Source organism: Echiichthys vipera (genome assembly GCF_963691815.1).
Source record: "Echiichthys vipera genome assembly, chromosome: 14".
NCBI classification, from domain to species: Eukaryota; Metazoa; Chordata; class Actinopteri; order Perciformes; family Trachinidae; genus Echiichthys; species Echiichthys vipera.
This window is the reverse complement of record NC_139839.1, coordinates 7,877,946-7,904,014: the sequence shown is the minus strand read 5'-3', so window position 1 is coordinate 7,904,014 and position 26,069 is coordinate 7,877,946. Positions and strand designations below refer to the sequence as shown.

General features: G+C 42.5%; 1 protein-coding gene across 2 annotated transcripts in view; it reads left to right on the top strand.

Annotated features, from left to right (window-relative positions):
- The window catches only part of LOC310956303 (uncharacterized protein), a 243,809-nt gene that overhangs the window by 101,183 nt on the left and 116,557 nt on the right, over positions 1 to 26,069 (top strand). For both annotated transcript variants that reach the window (XM_083926493.1, XM_083926492.1), the window contains exons 8-10: positions 1,711 to 1,827; positions 9,320 to 9,817; positions 10,891 to 11,055. In XM_083926493.1, the coding sequence (XP_083782619.1) occupies positions 1,711 to 1,827; positions 9,320 to 9,817; positions 10,891 to 11,055 (780 nt within the window). The remainder of the gene's footprint in view (positions 1 to 1,710; positions 1,828 to 9,319; positions 9,818 to 10,890; positions 11,056 to 26,069) is intronic.

Sequence of the window (26,069 nt, the reverse complement as noted above, 5' to 3'; positions counted from 1 at the left end):
TTGTGTGAAGCCCACACTGCATGTGTGAGGCATCAGGGTTGAGAACAATTCAATCAATTAACTACAGCGTTCAAAAACTGTTAATCCTTTTACCCTTGACCAGATCGTACATCAACTGTAAAAGAAGCCACATTGTTGGTGACAGCTGTGGCACCATTTTCTGCATGCACTTTCTATTGACATCCTCAATGGAGTGAAAATTGACCCCTACTCCGATCGAGTGTGTTGCACAAAAGACGTCAATAATAAGAGCCGAGGCCGTGCGCTTTTTCTGTGGATGAGCAGACAAGAGGAGGAAAAAGAAAATCCCATATAAGGCCAAGTGGGCACAGTGGAGGCAAGGGTATGACCTGTGGAAATCAGTTGTCATCTCGCTACGCAAGCATGTAGGACGACGATAGAGGCCAATGCCATAAATATGAGAATGAGTGAATGTGAAAGAGGTGAATTGTTTTTTTGGAAAGAACCAGGCAGTGGAGGAAGGAAGGAAGAACTGGCACTTTGGTGATGAGTGCTCTCCACTCTATTCTGCATGGCTGGTTGGCACAGGTCAATGACTTTTTGGTTGTATTTGGTGGAGAAGGGTTCGGGGCCAAAGCTGTTCTGAATAGACCGCTCAGAGAGAGTGAGTCACACTGGGCTTCACAATCATGCTTTTCCAAGGAGCACAGGTGTCCTAGCTCTGGGTCCAGGGACAGATTTCCTCATTTGAGATCTTTGGCTTTTGAAATTGGAAGACACTAAAGAAATTATCATTCAAGCTACAATAAATTGGTTATTGTCATTTGGGTTTGTTGTGGGGTTCCATTTCATCAAGTGAGGACCGAGGAGGCGATGTGCTCAATAAAAAGATGAGTGACGCATGAGCTCCAGCTGGTAATTGTTGACATATCTGTATTAATTAAATAACTGTGCTACGAGGAACCGCGACAGCCAGTTTTAATTTAATCTATTAATCATTTGGTTACAAAATGCTGAAAATATCTGACACAGGTTTCTCAAAGTCCAAGATTTCCAAAGATATTTACAGTTTACATTTAAACTTTACATTTGAGAAGCTGGAAAAAGAATATATTTGTCATTTTGCTTAATAAAATAAGTCAAAAAATCAGTTTATTATCTATGGAAAATTTAAAAAATGTTCTGTTGATGGACAATCAATCAACTAATGATTTCAGCACTAAAACATAATAAGACAAAACTGCCACAAGTGTTATGATGATGATGATGATGGCGGTGGTGAACAAATATGATTCATCTCCACAAAATGTTGGTTGTTTATCACAGTCTGTGATTTGTATGATCATTCATTAAAAGTTTTTTTTTTTAATTGAATTGAATTCATCATCAACCGCTTATCCTTGTCGGGGTCGCTGGAGCCGATCCCAGCTGACATCGGGTGTGAGGCGGGGTACACCCTTGACAGGACGCCAGTCTATCACAGGGCACATAGAGAGACAGAGACAGACAACCATTTACACCTAAGGGCAATTTTAGAGTCATCAATTAACCTAACACGAGCATGTCTTTGGATTGTGGGAGGAAACCGGAGAACCCGGAGAAAACCCACGCAGACGGGGAGAGAACATGCAAACTCCACACAGAAGGGTCCCAGCCGGGAAGCGAACCTGGAACCTTCTCGCTGTGATGCGACAGTGCTAACCACTACACCTTGTATGAGAAATATGTTTTTCTACCTGTTCCCTGTAGGTGAGTATAGGCTGTCCAGAGAAGATGGAGCCCATTACCAAGGTGTCCCACATCCCCGCCAGCCGCTGGGCACTGTCCTGCAGCCTGTGTCGAGAACACACAGGAACCTGCATACAGGTACGTCACTTACATATCACTGCGTCCGCCGCGACTTATGCTGTTATGAAGTGACGCCAGCGTCTTGCAATTAAAGAGTCAAACATTTAGTTCAATTCTGTTTTTTTTAGGTTTTTTATTTTTCTAGTCACACCTAAAACCTTATCTGAAAACTACTAAAAACACATTAGGTTACCTACTCATAACAGCCACTTTAACAATAACGTTAAGCTAGGTTTAGACCTGAGATTAGACCTCACGCTTTTTTGTTGTGTCATTTTAATAAGAGAAAGAATTTAATAATCTCAATACTTGTTTCTGTCCCTTTCATGCATGTTGGGCATGATATTGTCATGTTTGAATTTTGCTTCTACAACTGCTCTCAGCTATTAAGAGCCAGACAGATGTGCTGTTCATGTCATTCCTCCTCTCCATCCTTCTTCGTCTTCTTCTCCAGCCTTTTACTAATCCAACCCTTGAGCTATGTGCATGCACACTGTACATCATCTGGAGGTAGTGTTGGTACGAAAACACTTTAGAGCTGTAGAAAAAAGGTTTAAAGAAAATTGTTGAAAGTTTTAATTGAGTGTGAAATGTAATATTACGGTTTATCTTTTGGAGCTTGTCTTTAAAAATCCGATAGATTGGATGCTCATTCTGAAATAAAGCCTTACAGGCCACATAAAACAGTATGCATAAGCACAGCAAAGTATAAAGTATTAAAGTATAAAGTCAATGCATACACTCACAAAAAAATAACGACAACAGAGATCATTATAGTACTTAGCCTCCCGCTGGGAGCGGGTGGATCTGTTAGAACCCGGCGCCTCTTTAACATACTGCTGAGTATGCAAACAAAAACCCAGCCGACACGCTCACACTAAGGCACTTTACAGCTATTAGCTTGTAGACCATTCAGCTTTAAAAGTGCCCTCGAGGTGAACTGGATTACTGAAGCCCTTGGTTCGCTGTATATACATGTGTGCTGGATGTATATGACGGTGTGTACCTACAAGCGTATCCAGATGCTTGTTGTGCAGTGGTGAGGGTGTTTGCTGTGACAGTATTAATGCTCTTTATTAAGTCTTTAAGCCAGAATCACTGGCAGGGAGTCTCTCTCGCCTGTTTCCATAGCTGGAGGCAGGAGGCTGTGCAAACACACACACTGATCAACTGCCGCCTCAAACACAAGGTAGAGATGCATGCAGCAGCAAACGGCACCATCAGCAGCAGGAGTCCCATGTAGGCTCTCGATGTTGGCGAAAGTACGAAATAGCAAATCAGTTTTCTGTCTTGAAAGGTTTCGGCACAGGAGAGTCTGAGAGAGAATACAAGTAATGTGTTGTGAGTCTTGAATTTTTATTCTCTCTTGATTTTCTCAGATTTTCTCATGTTTTAATGCACAGTACATCAAACAGCTCAGATCAGAGTTCTTTCCTTTTAGTCCACTTTTGATATCGCGTTCAAACAACTTACTTCAAGTCTTTGCTCATTTCATCTTTTAGTAATTCGGTAATACACTTTTGTTCGTCTAATGACTCCTCGCTGTGTCTCTTTTCGTGTGCTCACTGTTCCTCCCATAATGATGATCTCAGAGTGTTCATACCGACATATTTTGTTAACGACTCGCTGTATTAATTGGCAAGTTCTCAGAGTGTAATGAGACTCCTAATTAGTGCTTTATTACAGGAAGGTGTACTGAAAGGTTCACCCAGTCAAGCCTGTCCTGTATTTGTTAGAGCTCATAGGGTGTCAGTGATAAGGAGACACACTCAGCTAATTAAGAAAGTTCTTTAACTTCATGGTTAGTTTGTCTTCTTGACAGCTGTCAGAGGAACATGGCCGACAGCAGGTGAATATCTAACAAACATCACTGGAGCTAAAACTATAAGGCTACAAACTTTGCAGGTCAAACATCGGCCACACATACAACACTATTTATTTATTTATTTTTTTTTTAAAAAAGGATTATTTTTTGGCGGTTTTCCAAGCCACATTATATAGGTCATACAGGAAATGGGGTGAGAGAGAGAGAGAGAGAGAGAGAGAGAGAGAGAGAGAGAGAGAGAGAGAGAGAGAGAGAGAGAGAGAGAGAGAGAGAGAGAGAGAGAGAGAGAGAGAGAGAGAGAGAGAGAGAGAGAGAGAGAGAGAGAGAGAGAGAGAGAGAGAGAGAGAGAGAGAGAGAGAGAGAGAGAGAGAGAGAGAGAGAGAGAGAGGCATGTAGCAAAAGGAGGCATTTAGCGAAGGGCCGCAGGTCGGAGTCGTACCCACGGCCGCTGCCTCGAGGACCTTCAGCATCCCACTCAGCCACAACACTTTCTTTTAAAGTCTAGTGCAGAGCCAAAGATGCCAAATAATCCAAGCTGTATTTTTGAAGGGGAAAATATGTTTAAAATTCAGCACAAGACATTTGGAATATTTCCGTTTGATTGAACTGTGCTGCCTTCAAAACATGGGTCCTTTGATTCAAATATAGTGTAGGGGTATAGGAATATTAAGGGATGTTATACAAAGAGAAACCTGGATTTTAAGGAGGTCAATCTTTACATTGCAGACTTCTGCTTTCCAAATACTTAGCTCAGAGGATCACACTGTTCCCACTCTGTTCTTAGCGTAGGCCTACACCATGAAGGACATCACATGAAAGGCTTAAATTCATATGAATCAATATCTGAGGGATTCCCACTGGGCATGAAATGTTTGAGGAAAAAAAATCAAAGGTTTTGAAATTGAATAGATAAAAATATAGCCAAGCAAATCATCAGCATTCCGCAGGTGTCAGGTGTCTCTCTCCGTCCGAGGATCAAAACCATATACTGTTAATAAATATATTGCCTGACCATGTCAAGTGAGTCAATCACAGCTGTCCACCAGGACGTTTCATCCGGTTTTTAAAGCACCAAACAACTCATCAAAACCAAACCAGACAAAACTCTTGAACAAACATCTGTGTGATCAGACCAACCTGAAATGATAGAGACCATCTTTGGTAAAAATGTATTTGACGTGTAGTGTGAGGTTTATGACCTATACTGCAGCCAGCAACGAGGGGGTGATCGACGTGTTTTGGCTTCACTTTAAGGGAGCTATCAAGCTGTCCATCTTTATTTATAGTCTATGATCAAAACTATGTGATGGATATTGGGGCAGATACACAAAGGTGTACACTTACAAGCGGCCAAAATGGGATTTCTCAGGAGGGTGGCTGGAGTCTCCCTTAGAGAGAGGGTGAGAAGTTCAGCATCTGTGAGGAACTCGGAGTAGAGCCGCTGCTCCTTTGAGTTGAAAGGAGCCAGTTGAGGTGGTTCAGGATCATCTGGTAAGGATGCCCCCTGGGCGCCTCCCTAGGGAGGTGTTCCAGGCACGTCCAGTTGGGAGGAGGCCTCGGGGAAGACCCAGGACTAGGTGGAGAGATTATATCTCCACACTGGCCTGGGAACGCCTCAGGATCCCCCAGTTAGAGCTGGTTAATGTGGCCCGGGAAAGGGAAGTTTGGGGTCCCCTGCTAAAGCTGCTGCCCCCGCGACCCGACCCCGGATAAGAGGCTGAAGATGAGATGAGATGAGATGCTGTTGCACGATTTATCATTATGATATGATATATATTTATTTGTTACATTTTGTTTTACAAAATGAGAAAAGCAATCTTTTAAGTCAAGCCTGATGTTGTTTTACACATAGAAGATTAATCCAAGTCACTTCCACATAGTTCGAAAATCAAACACTGGTATTTGTTTGATACTTGGAATTGACTCAGGTATCAGTATCACGACTGAAAAAGTTAGAAATGAAAATGTAGGCCGAGATTTTTACCACTAATGTCTCGTTATAAGACGTGCCACTGTGAGTTCTTAAATTCTGCCAAACAGAATTTAGGAGTTGATAATTAATTCCTTAAAATTGCGGCTGTCCTCACAAGCCTGTGTCCGGTGGCCATCTCATAATCATCTAGAGTTTCTGAACAGATGTGTGTGGGAAGTAATGTTCAGACTGAGGCTCTTTTGTGCCTAATATCAAAGATGACTAAAAAAGACAAAACATAATACTGTAATTTAGCAGTGTGTTAAAGCTAATTGAAAATCAAGAATATGAATGTTGTGTCGACAAGGGGTTATTGTCTCATCCCGTATTTATCAAACCTGTAAGAATTACACTTAGAAAGGCTCTAAAGCACCAACCTAGGAGTAAAAAGGTTCATTAGTGTGAAGAGTTAAACACATTTATCAAGCGCCTTACTCCTCCATTCCAGCCAAGTGTATGCATAAGTTAATTTTCCTGATCTTTTCTTTTTTCAATATTCTTTTAGCAATAAACACGTCAAATTGATATATGGACGTATGAATAATGATGACATTAGAGGACATTGGCTGAACTGGGAGCTAAAGAGGACGAATATATAAATTAATTTCACTTACGACCAATATTTCACCTTCAACAGTTTGATAAATACGAGCTCAGGTCTCTCTCTCACGGCGCAAAATAGAAAGAGAGTTCGTTTGCATGCACGCTCATAGTTTACAACTGAGTAGTAGAGCTTATATTTATAAAGATATAAATATACCTATTACGTATACACTTGCATACAGCCAACACAAACACACTAAATAGACAATGACAAACCCCAAATACTTCAGGTATCCATCTCTTTTCTTCCGTTCCCTTTTTAAATCAACATTAAATTAGTATCTACTTATTTTTTTCTTGCAAAGGGTGGAAAAGAACAAACATGTTGTTTTTCCTCAAAGACCTAAAAGTACTCACTGAGCGTGGGCAGTGACACAAACATTATTAATGACTCCCTGCCAGAGCGCGTATCGTTACTGAGCAGGTGCATTCTGAAAGGCCACACGAGTGTTTCTTTGCGATGACTCTGCCCGTACCAAACAACACATTTAGCCGGCTCCACACTGTGTTGTTCAACCTTTTGCCTTTTGACACTAAATAAGTGAGAGCAGCTGCGGCGGGCTCACCCTGACATTTGGGGAAGTCAGTAATAAGAAGGGGTCTACATTATAAACTCCTACTGCGCTTTTTAACAAGATGATGTATCACTGGTAATTTGTGATTATAGGATCGCACCTTCTGTTCCTCCATCACCTCACTTTGTTTACTCAGTGATTTAGTGGATTGGGGACAGTTTTTTCACACTCAAATGTATTTTAAAGCCACAAGGTAGAGGAGTTAATGACGTCTGAAGGCTAAACATCAGAGTTTTCATCAGATTAGAGAAGCCAGGCATCAAGATTCTTACCTCGCACAGCAGCTGAACTGTTGCGATAACACAAGAATCGCGGGTTCATGTGTCACATGAAAATCCGCCTTGTCTCCAGGCTCCAAGTAAAGCGCTTGGGTCCCGACTAAAGGTGAACCGCCTAATCAGCATCCTGTGAAGAGCTACTGGCAGTTGAGGGGGGAGGGGGGAGCATTAGTTTTATCAGAACTGGAGAGTTTTTCTTCATTCAAGAAAAGCAAAGAACAGGACTGAAGGCTTTTCTTGGCGAAAAATATACTTTCTCTCTTCTCCAACTGACTTCTGCGGGAGTTTAATAGACAGATGGTTCACCCAATCACCTGCCAGGTATGTTCTGAAAGGGGTCTGCCCTTTCCCAAACTATTAACAATGACGGTTCTGTAAAACGAACCAAGAAGTTTACAGGAGACTAAACATCGGTGATAATTACATTGACATATCCGAATGAAACAGTATTATGTTAATTATGTTTTTTTATTCATTCATGGAACAAAATTAAGTCTGAACAGGAGAGTTTTCAGTCTGGGAAAGAAAGGTTTGCATGGTTTATCTTGTTCTAATATCAGTGGGAAGCTAGAAGAGGGCGATGACAGTGAAATGAGTGAATTAACCACATTCCTAGCTGAAATCCAAACACACACCTACCACTATGATGCTGCTCTACTAGCTACCCACGACAACTAAAACAGACAGACCTCCCAGCAGCACTTGCTTGCGGCCTCACAGATTTCTGAAGGCTGAACGTTTGTGATGATGAACTGGTTTACCTCACGAACCGATGACCTACTTTGGTTCTAAACACAATATTGTTGTTGGGGGTGTGACAGGGAGTGATAAAGAAAAATGCAGCACAGACTAGCACAAGTTCAAGGAAATTGCGACAAAAATGTGATATTATAGTCCTTATAGTCCTAGTTCCTATTAAACACCTATTTGACAACACATGATAACACATGTTGCATAAGGGTAAGGGGTTATAAGCTAAACGCCCTTCTTTTATTAATCTTTTGTTAAATCAGCTAAAAACTTCATATCTTCGATGCAAAGTTTGCAGCTTTTAAGCATTGTTTGTGACAGTTCAGTAAGCTTTACTGTTACCATAAAGCTACTGTATATTTTGCTTTCTAAAATGAAATATGTGTTGTTGCGTAAAGCAGTTGAGCCATAGAGTGAGAGAGGAAAGATTGTTGTGAAAGTGAAAGTTGTGTTCCAGACAGTGGAGTCAGCAGGATCAGGCAGTTTCTTGTCCCAACGCTCACAAACACAGTGAAGAGAGTCACCATCCTGTTGAAAGCTGAACTCCTCTTAAAAACACCGACCTGCACACACTCTTACACACACACACACACACATATGCGCACTCACATGCACACAGTGACAGCACAGCCACAAGGGCTAACACACACACAAGCCCACACACACACACACACAAACACACACAAAATCACACCTTGCCTGGAGGGACTCGGTGGGAGTCCGCCTCTTATATGACCTGTAATGGATAGCACTGAGAAACACACACACCTATCTACACACACACACACACACACACACACACACATCCCAAGTTACCGAGATGTCAGCAAAATGGGGGAACTGTGTTTGTTGTGACGTGGCTTGTCTTTCTGCTTTGCTGCACTTGTATTATAACGCAAGAAATGGAGTGAAAATGGCACTTTAAAACAAATAGCTGTGACACAGTGTCTGAGAAATTGAAGAAAAGATTGTGTGCGTGTGCGTGTGTGTGTGCGTGTGTTTGTGTGTGTGTGCGTGCGTGTGTATTTTAACATCCATGTGTGCTTCAGAGAAAAAGAGCAAGAGTAAAGTGGGGTCAGCAGCTATTAATTCGCACATGTGCGCTGTATAAAGCTGCATTAAGTCAATAAATGAAATGAAGCTTCGATGCAAAGAATTTTATTGAGGTTTATTGAGGCACTCTGGGAATCATTGCAGCCGTAGCGAAGTTGCACCAGGATTATATCAAAAACAGTGATTTCTCTCAATCATTTAAATTGGCTTGTCTTTTCATGAAACCACACACATTAACACTCATTGGATTTCTCCTTCCCAGTGTCACCTTCCATTCATAATATCTTCTCTCCTCCCATAATTCGCTACATCTCTCGTTTTGCTCTCTACACCCTTCCCTGCTTCCTTCTCATCACCCATCCATTCTCTGTCCTATTCCACTTTCCTCCTTCTGGTATAGTTCTCTCATTTGTTCTCCGCCCTGAAGTATATTTCCTCTTTCTTCCCCTCCCAGTGCTCCATGCCCTCCTGTATCGTGGCCTTCCATGTGACGTGCGCCTTCGACCACGGCCTGGAGATGAGGACCATCCTGGCAGAGAACGACGAGGTGCGCTTCAAGTCCTTCTGCCTGGAGCACAGCTGCATCGCCAGCAACAGTAGTACAACCACCACCAACTTCTCAAGTTTGGCCAGTGTGAGCAACGGCAACCACACTGCCACTTCAACCACCAACGGAGCGCACGCTGCAGCCAAACCTGAGTGGGCCACCACTGCTGTCGGTACTGAGCTCCGGCCGGACCATCAGCCCCAGCCAATCATCATCAGTGACCAGGAGCAGAGGTCGGTATTGTACACCATTCCTGTGTCGGCGTCAGAGCGAGCTGAGCGTGAACAGCTGGAGAGAGAGAAGGTGAGCCAGAGGAAACAGAAGCTCCAGGAGCTGGAGGATGAGTTTTACCAACTGGTGGACCCCAGGGAGGTGGCTGAGAACCTGGCGCTGCCCGTCGCCCAGGTACGTTAAGCCATGGAACTCAAACATTATGATTTGTCATATGAAATTTTAGGAATTGATACCATGCACTTGAAATTCACTGTGATAGAAACACCTGGAAATTATTGTGCACCAAAAATAAGGTACTCCTCAAGACAGTGAGTCAGGTATGAATAAAGTATAAAGCACACAGACGCCGTCGACGCACAGCTCGCTGATGAGACGGGTCAGAGTAGCAACACTTGTTCATGCTAACAGGCAACAGGTATGCAAATACTGTGACAGTGAAACGTGTCCCTCCATTTGCCCGCACAACAATATTCTGATCTTTACCCAGTAGTTCCAATATACATTTAATCATATATTAGTAGAGATGGAGAGCTCAGCACCCACAGTTAATTAAATGTAACCAGATATGGTATTGATTAATTGCATTTAGAGTGCTGGCTCTAGTGCATCAAATAAAGTGGATCCTACTCCCAGGTAAACTGTCTGATAAATCACAGGCTTTCGTTTAGAGCGTGCTGTGATTAACTGGCCTCTGCTTTCCAAACATGGTGGTGGCCGCAGTCAAGAGCTTTTTTCACTGGAAAGGCAGACTACGGCTGTAAACACACAGCTTTTTATTTGTAGGGATGAAAACTCTCGATCATGCTTTAATGATGAATCCATTGAGACATTCATAGCAGTACAAGTGTAATGTCTATCAGTTAAACCAGATGTCTTAGGTAAACTTAAGTTTTTTTTATTTAACAGGGAGTTTAAATGTACCAACACGAACTGATGAGGAAGCGGGGCCTGTGGGTGCTGTTTAAAACAGAGAAACAAAAGAGCGTGTGTGTATGTGTGTGTGTGTGTGTGTGTGTGTGCGCGTGTGTGTGTGTGTGTGCGTGTGCGTGTGTGTGTGTGTGTGAGTCTGTGTGTGTGTGCTTGTGAGTGTGCGTGTGTGTGTGGCTTAATCAGTTTTTCAAACTAGACTTGGCCCAGTCCCCAGGTAGTTTCACAAGTACTTACCCCACAATCAACATCTTTTTTTCATGAGAACATTGCAAATGAAAAAGAAAAAAAAGGTAATAATTTGTGTCTTCATCAAGGTGGACTTCTTATATCAATTCTGGAAGATGAAGAGGAAGTCCAACTTTAACCGACCTCTGGTGACCTTAAAGAGGGACGAGGTGGACAACCTGGCCCAGCAGGAGCAGGACGTCCTCTACAGACGCCTCAAACTCTTCACACACCTCCGACAAGACCTGGAGAGGGTGAGCTGGAGACGTGTGTGTGTGTGTGTGTGTGTGTGTGTGTGTGTGTGTGTGTGTGTGTGTGTGTGTGTGTGTGTGTGTGTGTGTGTGTGTGTGTGTGTGTGTGTGTGTGTGTGTGTGTGTGTGTGTGTGTGTGTGTGTGTGTGTGTGTGTGTGTGTGTGTGTGTGTGTGTGTGTGTGTGTGTGCGTGCGTGCGTGCGTGCGTGCGTGCGTGCGTGTGCGTGTGTTCGTGTGTGTGTGTGTGTGTGTGTTATGAAGCCAGTTAAAGATTCATACAGGAGGCGATTCTTCATATTGTGTCTGTATCTGTGTGTGTGTGGGAATATGCATGCATGCTCATCCTTGCCAATATTTAAGGGGTAATTTACATTTTTCAGAATGTTAATTAAAAAGATCATTGACAGTATCATATAAAGTTGATTTTTGCTTTCATGAATATTAATGCTAAATGAATGAATAGCCTGAAGGATGGAGGCATAATGAAACGGCTGAACGATATAATGAGGGAATGAACGATAGCCCAGTGTTGAAAATTTAAGTGAAAATCCACCTACCGCACAGAATTAATTGGGTTTTTTTCCTGTGATCTGTGTTAACTCTGACAGTTTATTCACTACATGTAAAAGTCCGTCGGCACAGACTTCTTTCAGACCTGTTTTCTTTATGAAGTCATCAGGTGTGTGTTGGTGTGTGTGCTTTCGGCTTTTGGGACGGACAGGCAGAAATTCAGTGTCAGATGACTCAGAGCACAGATGTTTGTATGTCTCTGAGGACGTGGAAAGTTACCAGCAGAAGAGTGTGGGAGGTGGAGTTGTACTGACTAGATATAGTTGGGAATGAATTCTGTTTTTTTCTTAATAAATAAATAAATAAATCATTCTCATGGGCCCTTTGCTGAGCACCACAGTGTTGGAGTTCCCCAGAGAGAAAAATATTCTCATGTCTGTGCAACTGCATGTCATGTAGAGGAAGGCTTTTGTTTTTAGTCTGTGGATGTGTCCTACAGAGGATGCTGCTAAAGGAATCTGTAGTTGTGATGAGGGACTGATGAGGAACAGCCTGCCTGATCTAAACCCCAGTGGTGCTTTGCCTTTAGTTTCTGTGACAGTCATCGAAGGTTATGTAGTTTTATCCGACGGGTCGTGCATGTCTCAGACACTGGCTGGTACTGCTAGACCCAAATTTGCAGGCACAGTGAAGTGGGGACATCTGGCTACGGTCCCTGTCTGCAAGTTCTTCAACTCCAGGGCTCCGGACTTCCACCAAATGGTCGCATATAGCAACCAAAATTTGAGAGTGTTCAATTTAATATTTCATCTGGTCGCGCATGTGCCAGATGTCTCACCATATCAATATGTAAGTGGCTAAACAGCAACAGAGCTCCCGTGCCGAGTGACAGCAGAAATTTACTTAACCAAAATAGTTTTCATGTCGGCTCTATGGGAAGCAATCTACAGTGTTTAACTGTGACAGTGTTTGTTCATCCACCCAGCAAGTGAGGCAGCCGGCAGCAGGTGACACACGCTGACTGATCTGATCAGTCAGTGTAGATACGGTTCATTTGTTTGAAACACAAACAGCTGGAGAAAACTCAGGTGTGAGTCGATCGACGTAATAAAATTGAAACGTACCTGTATGTGTTCTGTGAGATGAGCGAGTGACAGTGGCTGTCACACTGCTTCTTATCTTGCTTTCTGCGGAGCAGTGCCTGTATGTTGATAGGTGGGGGGGCTTTTAGACGGCCAGGGGGTGGGTTATACTTTGCCCCCCCTCGACCACTGCTCTGACTTGTGGCCCGACTTGTGGTTGCAACTGAAGAACCAGCGAGTGGAGGTGAAGGAAGCTGCAAAGCTGAATAAGGAGGCATTTCAGGCTTGATTAGTTTAGAAAAGTCTGGAAATAGCAGACAGGTATTTGGCAGGACAGAAGGACAGAAGCTTCTGTGGTTGTGGAAACAAAAGTTCAGGGAGGCCGCGGAGAAGAATGTGGACAAGGCAGAGTTGGAGAGTTGCCTAATTTTACCCCCAAGGGTGGCTGATATTTACCCCAGGATGTTCTGGATATTGTTAGGCTGTGTTGGTTGACAGGATTCTTATACTTATACTCATTGTAACGTGGACTGATTACACAGGGCTATAGTGTGCCTGTCCATTTGCATCTAAAAATAGATTTGTGCAAACTGTTAAATGTATTTAAGAGCACTTGTGCAAATAGGCTCATACAGGTTGTGTTCACGCAGTAGATCCCAAGTGTACGCTACACTTTTGTTTTAATTTGTAGTCTTTTTGTCTTGAGTAGTTGAGTTGTAAGACAGAGAAATTCTTACTGCAGTTCACTCTAAACCTGAACTACAGTAGTAAAGTTCTGAGTTCAGTCAGAATGGTGAAGTATTCCCCCAGTGCCGTCAGTATCATAGCTAACACTTGGCAGCTGAATGCTAACCACTATGTAAATTTCCGTGCTCGGTTTCTCAGATTTGTTGCACCCGTACCCGTAACCCCCCAACCTCACTCCAGGCTCATGTTCGCAGTGCTCTGAATGCTGATTGGCATTCACCGCAGTGGTGTTTTCGAAACCCCTTTATGACCCTGCAATCTACCCTATGGAATCTGAATGACAGCAGGTGGCCAGCAGCCAAGCATCTTCTGCAACCCAAGTTTAGGGGGATACAGTGAGTTAACTCTGGACTGCCAAGGACAGGCGGCTAGACTGCTCTGTTGCTTTTTGTTTGAAAAAAGTTGTACATCGTTACCACAATTTAAGATACATTCTATGGTATTTGCTTACTTTCTGATACCGAATCTACCCAAAAAGAATCTGTGTTGAAAAAGTCCACCACAAATCCTCTTAACAACCACTTTCAATGTATTTTCTTTCAGCGGACTGTAAGATAAACCCAATCGTCCTGGTGTCCTAAATACTTGTTCCCCTTAATTTCTTTGGCATGTGATTTGATACGGTGCAGTCGGTTTGAATTGGTTTCAGCTTCATTGATTTAATTTGGCTCACAGTAGGACAACCTTTTGGCAATTAGGTAGCTGCACGTCAACCAAATGACCCACTATTCTGTAACACACTAAAGAATAATATTCACACACGGTAAATAAATGGATGGCATGTTTCAATTGCTCATTGGTTTTCCCATTAAGCCTCTGCTGGTTATACCAGTTGAGCAAACTAAAAGAGTTCTGAGTAGACCGACCAACGGATCAGTGTGATTCGCTCAGCCCCCCACAGGGTTAATTTAGCTTTTAGATTACAATTTCTCACCACTTAACTTGAAATGATGGAGTGATAAATCACTTCCCACAAAGCACAAGCGGGTTTTAACAGTTTACAAGTGGCTGATCTAGTTCATTATCTAGGTTGAAAGTTCACTGTGTCATCAGTCTGTTTCTTCTTGTAATGTGCAATCTTCTTTGGACGAAAATACTACTTTACGGAGGTGTTTTTTTCCCCCGTAGACTTGTGTTACTGAAGCCGTACAGCAGTTGGTCTCCAGTGGTCAGGGTTTATTGATTGTTGCAGGCCTTGCTAACTTCCTGACCAGTCAGTGTGTAGACTGTAGACTCCATAAGTCATCTCCCTCCAGACCACTTTTTTATTGATATGTGTGTTGTAGAAGCCGACCACGCCACTTCAAGACTCTAAGGCTCTAACTCGTCCCATCAATAAAAGGGAAAACTATTAAAGACAGTCAGCAGAGAATAAACAGCTTAAACAACTAATTTAACATTGATCTGCCTGTATATGTAAAGCGCCATACAACAGCATGACAACAACAACAGAGTTACAACAAAATCGAATTTTCCCGGGGACGTTAAAAACTGATAAAAGTGTTAGGAATTAATAAAAAGGTAACACGACCACATTTAACGTATTGAGCATTAAACCCTTATACGTCTCCAGGTAATAAGCAAGTGTGTCCCACTTGTGAAAAATGTCAACGCACAGTAAACTTAACCAACTATTCGTAGTTATTCAGACCTAAATATATCCCATAATTAGTCTGTGTGCCAGAACAGTCCAGCTGTTGGCAGTGTGCAGCTGTTAGCTAGTTTTAAGACTGAAGATAACTTAAATTAGAAATTTAATGTAAATTAGAAGGACTCCTGCATCTCATAATTGTGCTGAGGCATCGTCAAAGTATCGCTTATCAGTCGGTAAACAATGCTACCATTACGGATCAAAATAAAGTGACGTTTGTTGTTGATGGTTCCCACGGGAGGACTGTGTCATCACTGCGTGCCGATGTGTTTGCTGTGTTTGAACGACAACAAGTTGTCGAATCTCGGGCTGCTTCAAATCAAGCAGCGTTCCTCTTTAACACCACTCTGAGGTCTGACAGAGAGACTTGATGGATTGATTGTGTTTGCTGCTGGCAGGTCTCCCATGAGGACTGATCATCAATTGGGCCCATATTGGCCCAGCGAGCGTTGACAGCTCACTGCTAGTGATGCTAGTGGCTGTCGATACACAAGCTCTTTTTCTCTTTTGCTGTCTCCTTCACTTTCCCTGTGTGTGCACCCCCTCTTTCATCTCCTCGGTTTCTCACACACAGATTTAAGAAACAGAGGGCTTCCTCCTTCATTGTTGACCCATATTTTTAACCCAGATTACTATATTTTGGCTATTTTCAGTGTTGTGAGCAAATTTTCTGCTTGTTTTTGTTTTTTTTCCTCTCCGAGCTCAAACATAAGGTTTTGTCCGTGGAGATGGACTTGTGTTGTGTGTGTGGCATTGTATTTGTGTGCGTGTGTGTGTGTCGAGGCGAGTGTGTGTGGATCTGTGTGCGAGAAAGTCTCCCAATCATCTCTGATTTGCTGGCAAATTGAAAAATCCCCTCCATCCTTCCATCCAGTCCTCCCAAGACCCCAACCCAATCAGACCCCACGACCGAACCCTCAAGCCTGCTGCTTTTGTGAATAAACGTGTGTATGTATGTGTGTGTGTGTGTGTGTGCATGTTGGTGGTAGAGGTGGTGGAAGAATCCGGAGGCTAATGTTGGGGTGGATTATCCCCCTCCTCTTGCTCTTTGAAGTGCTGCCAATGGAACGAATTGCACCGTGCTGTCCCTAATGCACTGGTGAGCTTTCTCCATTTCTGTACTCCTCTCCTGAGTGCAGCCCAAGACCCCCCCCACCCCACCCCCTTCACCCACATCACTCATCCAATCAGCGCGCAACATGTCGCAGCAATGTGTGGCACGGTGATTGGGTAGTGTAAATTAGCAGCTACGTAAATGATGCTTCTTCTTGTCTCTTTTTTTCCCTAATCAGGCTAAAGTTGCTGTGTGTGTGTGTGTGTGTGTGTGTGTGTGTGTGTGTGTGTGTGTGTGTGTGTGTGTGTGTGTGTGTGTGTGTGTGTGTGTGTGTGTGTGTGTGTGTGTGTGTGTGTGTGTGTGTGTGTGTGTGTGTGTGTGTGTGTGTGTGTGTGTGTGTGTGTGTGTGTGTGTGTGTGTGTGTGTGTGTGTGTGTGATGGTGCTTGACTTAAGGCTGCTTGTGTTGAGAAGGTTGTCGGCGCAAATCCCTGTACCAGCTGGGAAAGTCCACCGCAGGAGTGCCTTTTAAACACACCACTGCGACCCCACACGTCATAAACAATAATTCACACAGGGACATACCTTATGATGGTAAAAATATAAAGAAAAATAACATAATCGTCCATTTAAATGTGAAGAGCCAGAATATATATTGGAAAAATGTAAATGGGGCATGTTAGAAATAAAGCTTTTCTTACCTTTCTGGCACTTCACACAGCACAAAATTTGAACACCTCCACTGTCCCACCCTCTTCCCCCTGCCTGACCTCTGACGCTCCCTCCTCCCCTGACGTGCAAACTGGAAGGGGCGCTGCGACAGATGACAGGCAGGAGGCTCTGCAAATCATTTTATCGGACCAAATGATATTATTGGTCAGACTTTTATCAGAAACGTATGAGAATTGAATACTGATGAGTCAACACCTGGTGGATTTCTTTTACATTTGAATGTGCCATACGCTTATTAGAGGCATTTTACGATTACAAAATAAAAAAAATGTTAATGTCAGAAAGGTAGGAATTGCTTTAAGTGGATAAGTAGATAAATAATTTTGTATATTTGTCTGGTTTCTAAATTAAGTTGACACAAAAGACAACAGGACCGTGGTTATGCTAAGCTAAGCTAACCTCCTCCTGGCGCTATCTTCACACTGAACAGTGACATCATAATAAATCTAATTTTCAGTGAATAACATATTTTTTCGAATGTCAAACTAGTCCTCTAGTGTAACAGTGGTGGTTGTATATATCAGAAGTATTAAACACAAGGCAGTCATACCTGTAGCACTGAGTATCAAAATCTGTCAAGGACTAAAGGCTGTTGATCAGAATTAACTGAGGACTTTCATTTAATTTGTTAAATGAAAAGCATTACTCAGTCTGATGTATTGAGAATAGGGACATTTTATTAACACTCTTGATTATATTCCAAACGATACCCAGCCTTAGTGTTCGGTTTACGATTACATATCCATCCGTACAGCAGTATAATCTGAAACTGACATTTCTAGTAAGGAGAAATAAGGAATCTCCGGAAAATCCGTTTTTTTTTTCACTTATAGACATTTACTCCTTGCTAGATCCTCTTCAGAGGACTAACACTGCTGTTAGAAGTGTATTTACATTCACTGGTTGGCTTTTGGAAAGTAGTTGAGATGAGGTTAAGTCCTGAAGTAAGGGGTCAGGGTTTCTAGCTGGAGAAGTCTGCAAAACTTGAGACAAGTGGGGGGAAAGCTGGAGTTGGGTGAAAATAGGTTACTGCCAGAAAGGAGGAGGAGGGGTGCAAGGTGGAGGCTCAGGCTCTGGAATCACACAGAGGGAAAGGAGCAGGTCTGGACTTTAAAGAAAGGTCTAAACACTGTAAGAGACGTGCTGAAACCCGGGGAGGAGGTGGATGAGTCAGGGGGAAATGCCAGGGCTTGGCGTGGGCCTAGAGACAGGGGAGAGCTGGGGCTAACGGAGGGAAAGCAGGTGTAAAAGAATCCCTTTTCCTTACTAATTTCCTCTTGCGTGTTTTTTCATCTCAACTACTTGAGTCAAACAATTGCAGTTAGTCTTTTCCCACCCCGTCAGTACACTGGCACTCCAGCCAAGGCTGGCAAAGTGTCCGCCCTGCCCTCTGCTCTCCTTCGTTCTCTCACGCCAAAGACTTGGCAGCACACTCAGCCCAGCAGGTCAACAGTCCCACACCCAGGAGGCCCTCAGAGCAGAACAGAACAGAACACTTACGAAACAGTCTACTTAAGGAAAGGGGAGAGCCAGGGAAAGTTTTGATTATGAGCTGCTAACATATGTTTTATATATCTTCCTTCACTCGTGAGCACTCACATGCACAGACTGTGGAAGGAATACAGTATTTCTTTATTGTCCATTAGGGTGACCAAGAGAAGTGGTGAGAAGGAGGTTTGTTTTTTTTAGGGAAAAGAGACTTGAAAAGACCTCAGAGTGAGAAAGTAGTTAGAAAGTGGGGATTTTTGGAGGGAAGGTTTTGGGGAGTCATGAGGGAGACCAGACAGAGGGCAGCAGTGGCAGCACCTCAACTCTTTAGCCGCCTAGTTTTCCTTGGCTACAGGTTACAGTTTCACTGTTTATTTTCTTTCCACAAACCCCCCTCGGTGCTCCATTCTGTTTGTAAAGACGGGTAGAGGAAGTTTTGACGCAAAGTATGGAATGAGAGGAATATATATGCATACACAAGCTTGTGACCAGAAGTTTGCATTCACAGTTCAGGTGAAATCTAGACAGGGACGGGTTAAAGAGAAGGACTTTCCACAACTGAAGAAGCTAAAGACAAAAATAAGTAATTTGACAGATGAGACTTGCTTCTATCTTTATTATCTCAGACTGCCAACATGTATGGATTTCCTACAACGTTTGCAGCCTGTGTTGACTTAAATCGACTATTCATGAGCTCCAAGATCCACATAACCCTCTGAATATATAATCCAACTTCTCCAATTCCCTCTGGGTTTTTTTTCTTTGTTTTTTTAACAGAAGAGACCACAAAAAACATTGGACTCTTCTCCTGACTTTTATTTCTTTACTGAAGCCATCTCTTTTCAATACAATCATCCAAGGAACACATTATTTATTCATTCAGTCATTTTCAGTTTTTTATGACTCTGGCCTTTTTCCACTTAACTACTGATAACTTGTTTTTTTACATCAGCGCTCTGCAATCTTGCAACTCTACTTTTTCCTGTGATATTCATAAATTACTTGTTGCTTGTAACATATTGAAATCCTTGTAATAGGTACAAATAGAGCCATCTATCATCTATGGTGGTTAGCACTGTTGCCTCACAGCAAGATGGTTCCTGGTTCGAATCCCGGCTGGGGTCCTTCTGTGTGGAGTTTGCATGTTCTCCCCGTGTCTGCGTGGGTTTTCTCCGGGTTCTCTGTCTCCCACAGTCCTAAGGCATGCATGTAAGGTTAATTGATGACCCTAAATTGCACCACGGTGTGAATGTGAGTGTGCATGTTTGTCTGTCTCTGTTTGTCTCTATGTGCCCTGTGATAGACTGGCCAGGGTGTATCCCATCTCACGCCCGATGTCAGCTCAAGCCCCCCCACAACCCCGATAGGGACAAGCGGTTGAAGATAGATGGATGGATGGACAAAAGTGTAAAAAGTAGTAGTGTAGTACTACAACAAAACCATTTTATAAGTTGCAAACAATTTTCAATTACTAATACACATTTGACAACATCTCATAAGAGCTTACCAATGCCTTCTTGTTCTCATAACATATACACAAATCCCTTAACATAATCTCAAAGTCTCTGATTTTTCTAGTTTAACGATCCCTATTTAGAACTTTTGTCATTGAAAGCATCAAATTGATTTGTTACACATCTTAAAGTTGCTTATCCCACATATGTTCCAACTTAATTTTGATCTCCAGTGTTTTAATATTGCACTTTTAAACGCCTCCTCAAACACTGCTCCCTTAGTTTGTTACACAGGCTTTCATTAGGATCTGACAACATTCCTCCAGAGCCACAGAAGACCTTATCAAACTATTTTTTAATAGTTCAGTAGCGCTACTCATGCCCTGCAAACTGACTTTAATGGGTAAAACTGAAGTAAAGTCGTGCATCTCCGATGTATTGTTTGCACCTTAGCGTGGACAGCTCATACCGTATGCACTGAGTACAGAGTCACTCGACTAAGTCACAACTGTTTGCCGTCCTGGCTCCCAAATGGTGGAACAAGCTCCCCATAGAAAATCTACACATCTTCCACCGCAGGCTAAAAAGGCATCTCTTTCGATTGCACCTTGACTAAGAAGATGGGCTTATTTGAAGCTACCACACTTACTTAATAACTTGCTCTTCTGGTTTGTACCCTAATTGTTAAATGCACTTATTGGGAGTCGCTTTGGTCAAAAGCGTCAGTTACATTAAATGTAATAATCTAATACTGTAAGACTTTTTCTAAAACCTGCAGCAAAGACATCCCTCTTTTCAAAGCCAAAACTTTCAGGTAAGTTGAAGACAAGACAACGATGAGAGAGAAAGAGAGAAAGAGAGAGAGAGAGAGAGATAGAGAGAGAGCGAGAGAGCGAGACGGTTGAGGGAGAGACTTGCAAGTGGTGAGGGATTTGTCATTTGACTCTCCTATTTCAGTTCATTTCTTTATCATTACAGTCATCTGATTGTTTTAGAAGTAAACTCCCGCACCCTCCTGATAACCTTCCAGCACTATCCCTCAAACCTGGTTCGTACACCCACCCAGCGCTCATCTGGCATGAAATCGTCTCTGCTGTTATGCAACGTTAGGTAGGGTCAGGGAGAGGACAGAGACATGGAAAGAGCGACGCAGACTCTGGTGATGTTCCTGTTTAGTTTTATTATCCATCTTCCTCTCTCTCTCCCTGTCTCTAACACACGCACACACACACACACACACACACACACACACACACACACATATTTAACAGATATATATACACACAAAATGATGTTGGCTCACATGCTTCACTACCACTTTCATGTACACACACAGTCATGCACACAAAATCATTCATCACCCACATGCATACCGACCGAGGCATTGCTTGCATACACACACATAACTGCAGGGGTGGGGGGGTTCTAGCTGCGGGCCAGACGGGCCGAGTCATGCAGCAGACAGACCCACCCTGTTGGATCAACGTCAACCTGGCTCCCCACACACAGCTCTGCTCCAAACCTAATACTGGCTCACTACACACAATCCTTTCTTCTTCTTTCGTCTTAGTCTGTCTGTTTCCAAGATGCTTCAGGGTACTTAGAGTGATCCAAGACAAGGACCTTTTCCAGTCCACCAGAAACGACCACGGTTATATCATTCAACAGTCAGTTTAAGTGTTTTAACAGCCAACCAGGTTTCATTTGTAGATTTAGAAAGGACCTGGAAATCATGGTTGGCTAGCTCCCAAAGTGACTGGTGGAGTGGCGTAGACACCTGAGGGGAAGCAGTCTGGTTCTCGCTGTAGTTTACGAGCGCTCTGCTGCAGGATTTTAGCCTGTGTTCGTGCTTGCTGATGAATTCTCCAGAGAGACTTTTCAGACATCAAAAAGCATTTTTATTAATGGGATTTTGGAGGTATAGTTTTTGAGGAGTGATCAAACGCAACACAACACGTCACTTGCAGTGTCTGAGCTCATTCAGAAACCAGCTGCCACTTCAATGTTTGAATCCACGGGCATTTATCAGGGCATTTGATATTATGAGGTCTATTTCCCATTTTAAATCAAACAAATAAGGGTCGAAAACATCAGGATTGCCTTTTGTTTTTGAAAAATGTCATCACAGGTGTGAGATGATTTTATAACTGAGCTTTGCTCATGAACAGCTAATTAGATGAAAGCCTCTTCACCCACCAAGGTCAGGAGACCTATTACCTTGTTTAGTTTTTAACAGGTAGATCACATTTTCATGGGGTGTACTGCAATTTAATGGGACTGTACTCAACATTCAGAGCATTAAGATAGCAGCAAACAACTATTTGCCTTGTAAAGATATAGTGGAGTAAATCGGACCTGAGCAGAGAGTGAAGTGTGAGTTTATGCTGTTTGTTTTGATAGATAATCCGGCCGGGCGTGCATGTTAGTGCATATGGTTGTTAAAGAAATTGTTATTGTGCATTTTGGGGTGAGAGCCATGTCGAGGCAACCTCTTTTCATTTTGAATAGAGCACCTTTAACTCTAAATGTATCTTTTGGTATTGATGCTAACATTTTGCAACATAGCTCTAGGCAACATGTCTTTACTGCATAAAGTCTTTTAACATTTACAGACACACATTAAAGATAACACACCAGTCAGAAAACACACATTATGCAACCCCATAAACGTTCTATTTAAGAAATATAGACAGATCATATAGAAATCCGCTTGAGTTTGTTTTGTGAAAACTTTGTTCAGCCTTGTCCAAAGTTTGTTTTGCAGTGCCAACTAAATGCATGACATTCTTTGCCACGTTTTTGTCCCATTCAAAATGACCACCCATACTTTTTTAAGAAGCCATATTTGTGTTTTAAAGACACAGGCAACTTCTCACCGTGGACATGTGTATGCACACTACATAGGGTCAGATTCTGTAGCTTCTATGCAAAACAATTTAAACTGCAGGACATTTAGAAGAAGTAAGGTTTTGGCACAGATAATAAATGATTATGAAATAAATGTGTTGCAAAGTGCTTCCAGGACAGAAAAGACTAAATAAATTCCTGACAGAATAAAACATGAAAGCAGTTATGTGAAAATAATTGATTTGAGCACAAATGTATGTGGAATATATGGAGTCTCGGTTAAAAATAAGAAGTAAAAATCTTCAGATCAATTCTAAAATCCACCGTAAATGTGAAAATGCGCTTTTGCTCCGTTCTTTGATCTGCTTTGGCATCTGGCTGCATCGCTCTGTTTGAGCTGAAGGCGAGAACGGGCTTTACACCTTATACCAGGTAGCCCCAAGCTCCATTCACTCTGCCAGAAACTGCCTGTTGAGATCCACTGCTGTTTCAAATGCTGCATGCTAAACCTGACTGTGTAACACAGCCCTAAGGCTTCAAAGCTTACAGAGAGCTGCTCCTTTAGCTCCAGCCTTTGTTATGCTCTGCCACAAGGTCACTGAACTGCCTTCCAGGGCACGGGGAGAGATCAGAAACACTTAATTATGCCAACTTCAATCAAATTGCATGTATTTAGGTTATAGCGGTGAAGAACCGCATCTACATTTGAGAGATTCTCATGATGAACTGACATGTTACGTGCAAGACATGATAAATCACGAAGGAGCGAGTCACTGAAAAACGCAGTTTTAGATTTAACCAGTTTTGTTCTGCTGAAACCAGAAATCTGCACAGACATGTTGTAGAAGCAAAGTAATGTTATCAAACATGCTGTATAAATATGGTAAAATTATAGGAATTGATTTCCTCATCCTGACTACCTTTTGCAACTAACCATCAGTTTCAGAAAACAAAATAGTTCTGTAAGCCCGTATATATCCGCCTTTCAGGATTCCTCCAGAAGCTAGAACCCTACATATCTTTACAACTTTTGTTTTATTCTGGTCTTTATTCACAATATACAAAAAAAACATTACACATTATATGTACAATAATAACAGTTTAAGCTCAACTGTCCAAAATCTTGGTGCTCAAGTTGCATTGAGGGTAATTTTGAAATGAATTAAAATTAAAATTTTGATTTTAAAAAGATGAGAGGTGGTTAAAGTGAAAGGCAGTGCTCTATGTGAGTGGGTTTCCTTTACACTCTTTATGCTCATCTACACAGATATTGACAGGAATAAAAGATGTGACTACAAATCATTTTAACATTGAGTAAGTTTCTAATTGTCTGGTTTTAAGAGTGAGCTTTAGCATCGTTTGAAGTGCATTATTTCCGATGCCCTATGCTTGGAGACATGTACTTATTGCTGAAATATGCATTGTATAACAGTTCAGGACTCTCAAGGAGAGACATGAAACTTTTTCTTCTAGTCTTGAGAAGCAAAATCTGCTGACTGACTCCATCTCGCTTTTCTACTTTTATTTTTTTGGAAACAGATTGTTTTTTTCTCCCTGACATTTCCTGCCTGGCTGCTGCAGCCTGGCCAGAGCGACAGGCCGGGTCACACAGCCTTTTATTCCAGCTGAGTGTTGATGTAGTCCAGCTTCAGTTGGGCACCTCAGTGGCTGCCGTTTAGACTGCAACAATGCCACTCGCCAGTGACTTCAACTCTACACTCACCTGCTGTCGCTCTTACCAACGCTTTAGCTTCTCTTAATAGTTTTGTCGACCAATACAGAACTTTTGGTTGATATTTCCCCCCTTTCATTCTGTCCCTTGCACTCGTTTTCTTTTTTCTTGCCTAATTTTCTTTCTATTTTATGACCCTCTCTCTTTTCACCTGAATCTTTATTTCCATTGGATTCTCCCCTCTCACCTCTCTTTTTCGCTCTCCTTCATCTCTATCCTTTTCTCTCTCTATGCCTTCCCCTCTCTCCCTCTTTCTCTCCATGGATATGCTCACCATCCCCACTGCCCCTCTGATATGAGCTCTGTTGGATGAAATAAATATGAGGCGGAAGAAGGATAAATATTTATAGCTGCTTCGGCTGTATATAATTTTGCTCGTCAGATTGTAGTTGATGTGTGTGTGTGTGTGGGGGGGGGGCTGTATACATACATATAAGATGTGTGTGTGTGTGTGTGTGTGTGTGTGTGTGTGTGTTTGTCTGTGTGTATGTGTGTGTGTGTGCGTGTGTGTGTGCGTGTGGTATATGTTTCCAGACCCTTGGCCAGTGCAGGTGCCCAGGCTGCTGCAGGGATAAATAATTCACTGGAAGTTAAACCTTAAATTCACATGGCTTTGATGAGACAATACAAGCAGCATGACAGCACACATACACACACAGACACACACACACACACACACACACACACACACACACACACACACACACACACACACACACCACCTGGCACTGAGCGAATGTGCCCTCACATAAGTAGATACAAGTGCATATCCTTACATATGTTCAACACAGATATCATGTCCAACAGTTATCATCCATGAAAACACACTTGAACACATGTACATGCATGAAATGAAACGCACACATTGGCACACTCTGATAAGCCTACATTTAAAGTTAAATGCAGTTATACGCGCACAAGCCTAGTAATACAGACACCTTAATGACTGAAGAGCTACACTGTATTATGTAGGTGTGTGACAGTAAAGAAAAGTCACGGTTCATAAGCATAAGGATATGCTTCTTCAATTTATTTTCAACAGACAGTAGTGCAAGTGTTAAAGACAGATGAAATCGTCTTGCTAGGGACTGAGGAAGCATATTGCCCTCTGGCAACCTTGGTAAACTATTTTCATTATAAAAAGAAGGAACATTTTATTAAACTGTAGGGAGCCTGAACAAACACTTTCCCACAAGGCAACAGGTCACAAAACTGAAAAACATCTCTTATGCTGTGAAACTAAATATAAAAAAAAACAAACTTGTGGAAATATAATGTGTAATACTATTGTATGAGTCTGCTGCACTGTGTGCGTTTACACATGAGCATCTGCACTAATGTGCATTTATGGTTTTCTTACTGTGTGAATCTGTTAACATGTGTGTAGTTCTGTGCCCAAGCAAGTGTTTGTCCATTTCAAGCATCTCCGCTCTTGCACTCACATCACACACACGCACGCACACACACACTCCTAGAGGCTCACTAGCTGTGCTGCACACAGATAGGAGTGCGTCAATAAGTTATGAGAGCGATACGAGGGCCCCCAGTTGACCTGGGCCTTTAATATTTTACAGAAGGGTCTTTCAGACGTTACCAGCCGACACACTGACACAACTCAACCATAAAATCTCACTTCACAGAACTCAACGGCAAGCACCGCCCTCTAAGGTCCAGTTTAATAGCATCCTCTGAGAGTCTGTCAATGCAGTCCACTCAAATAGT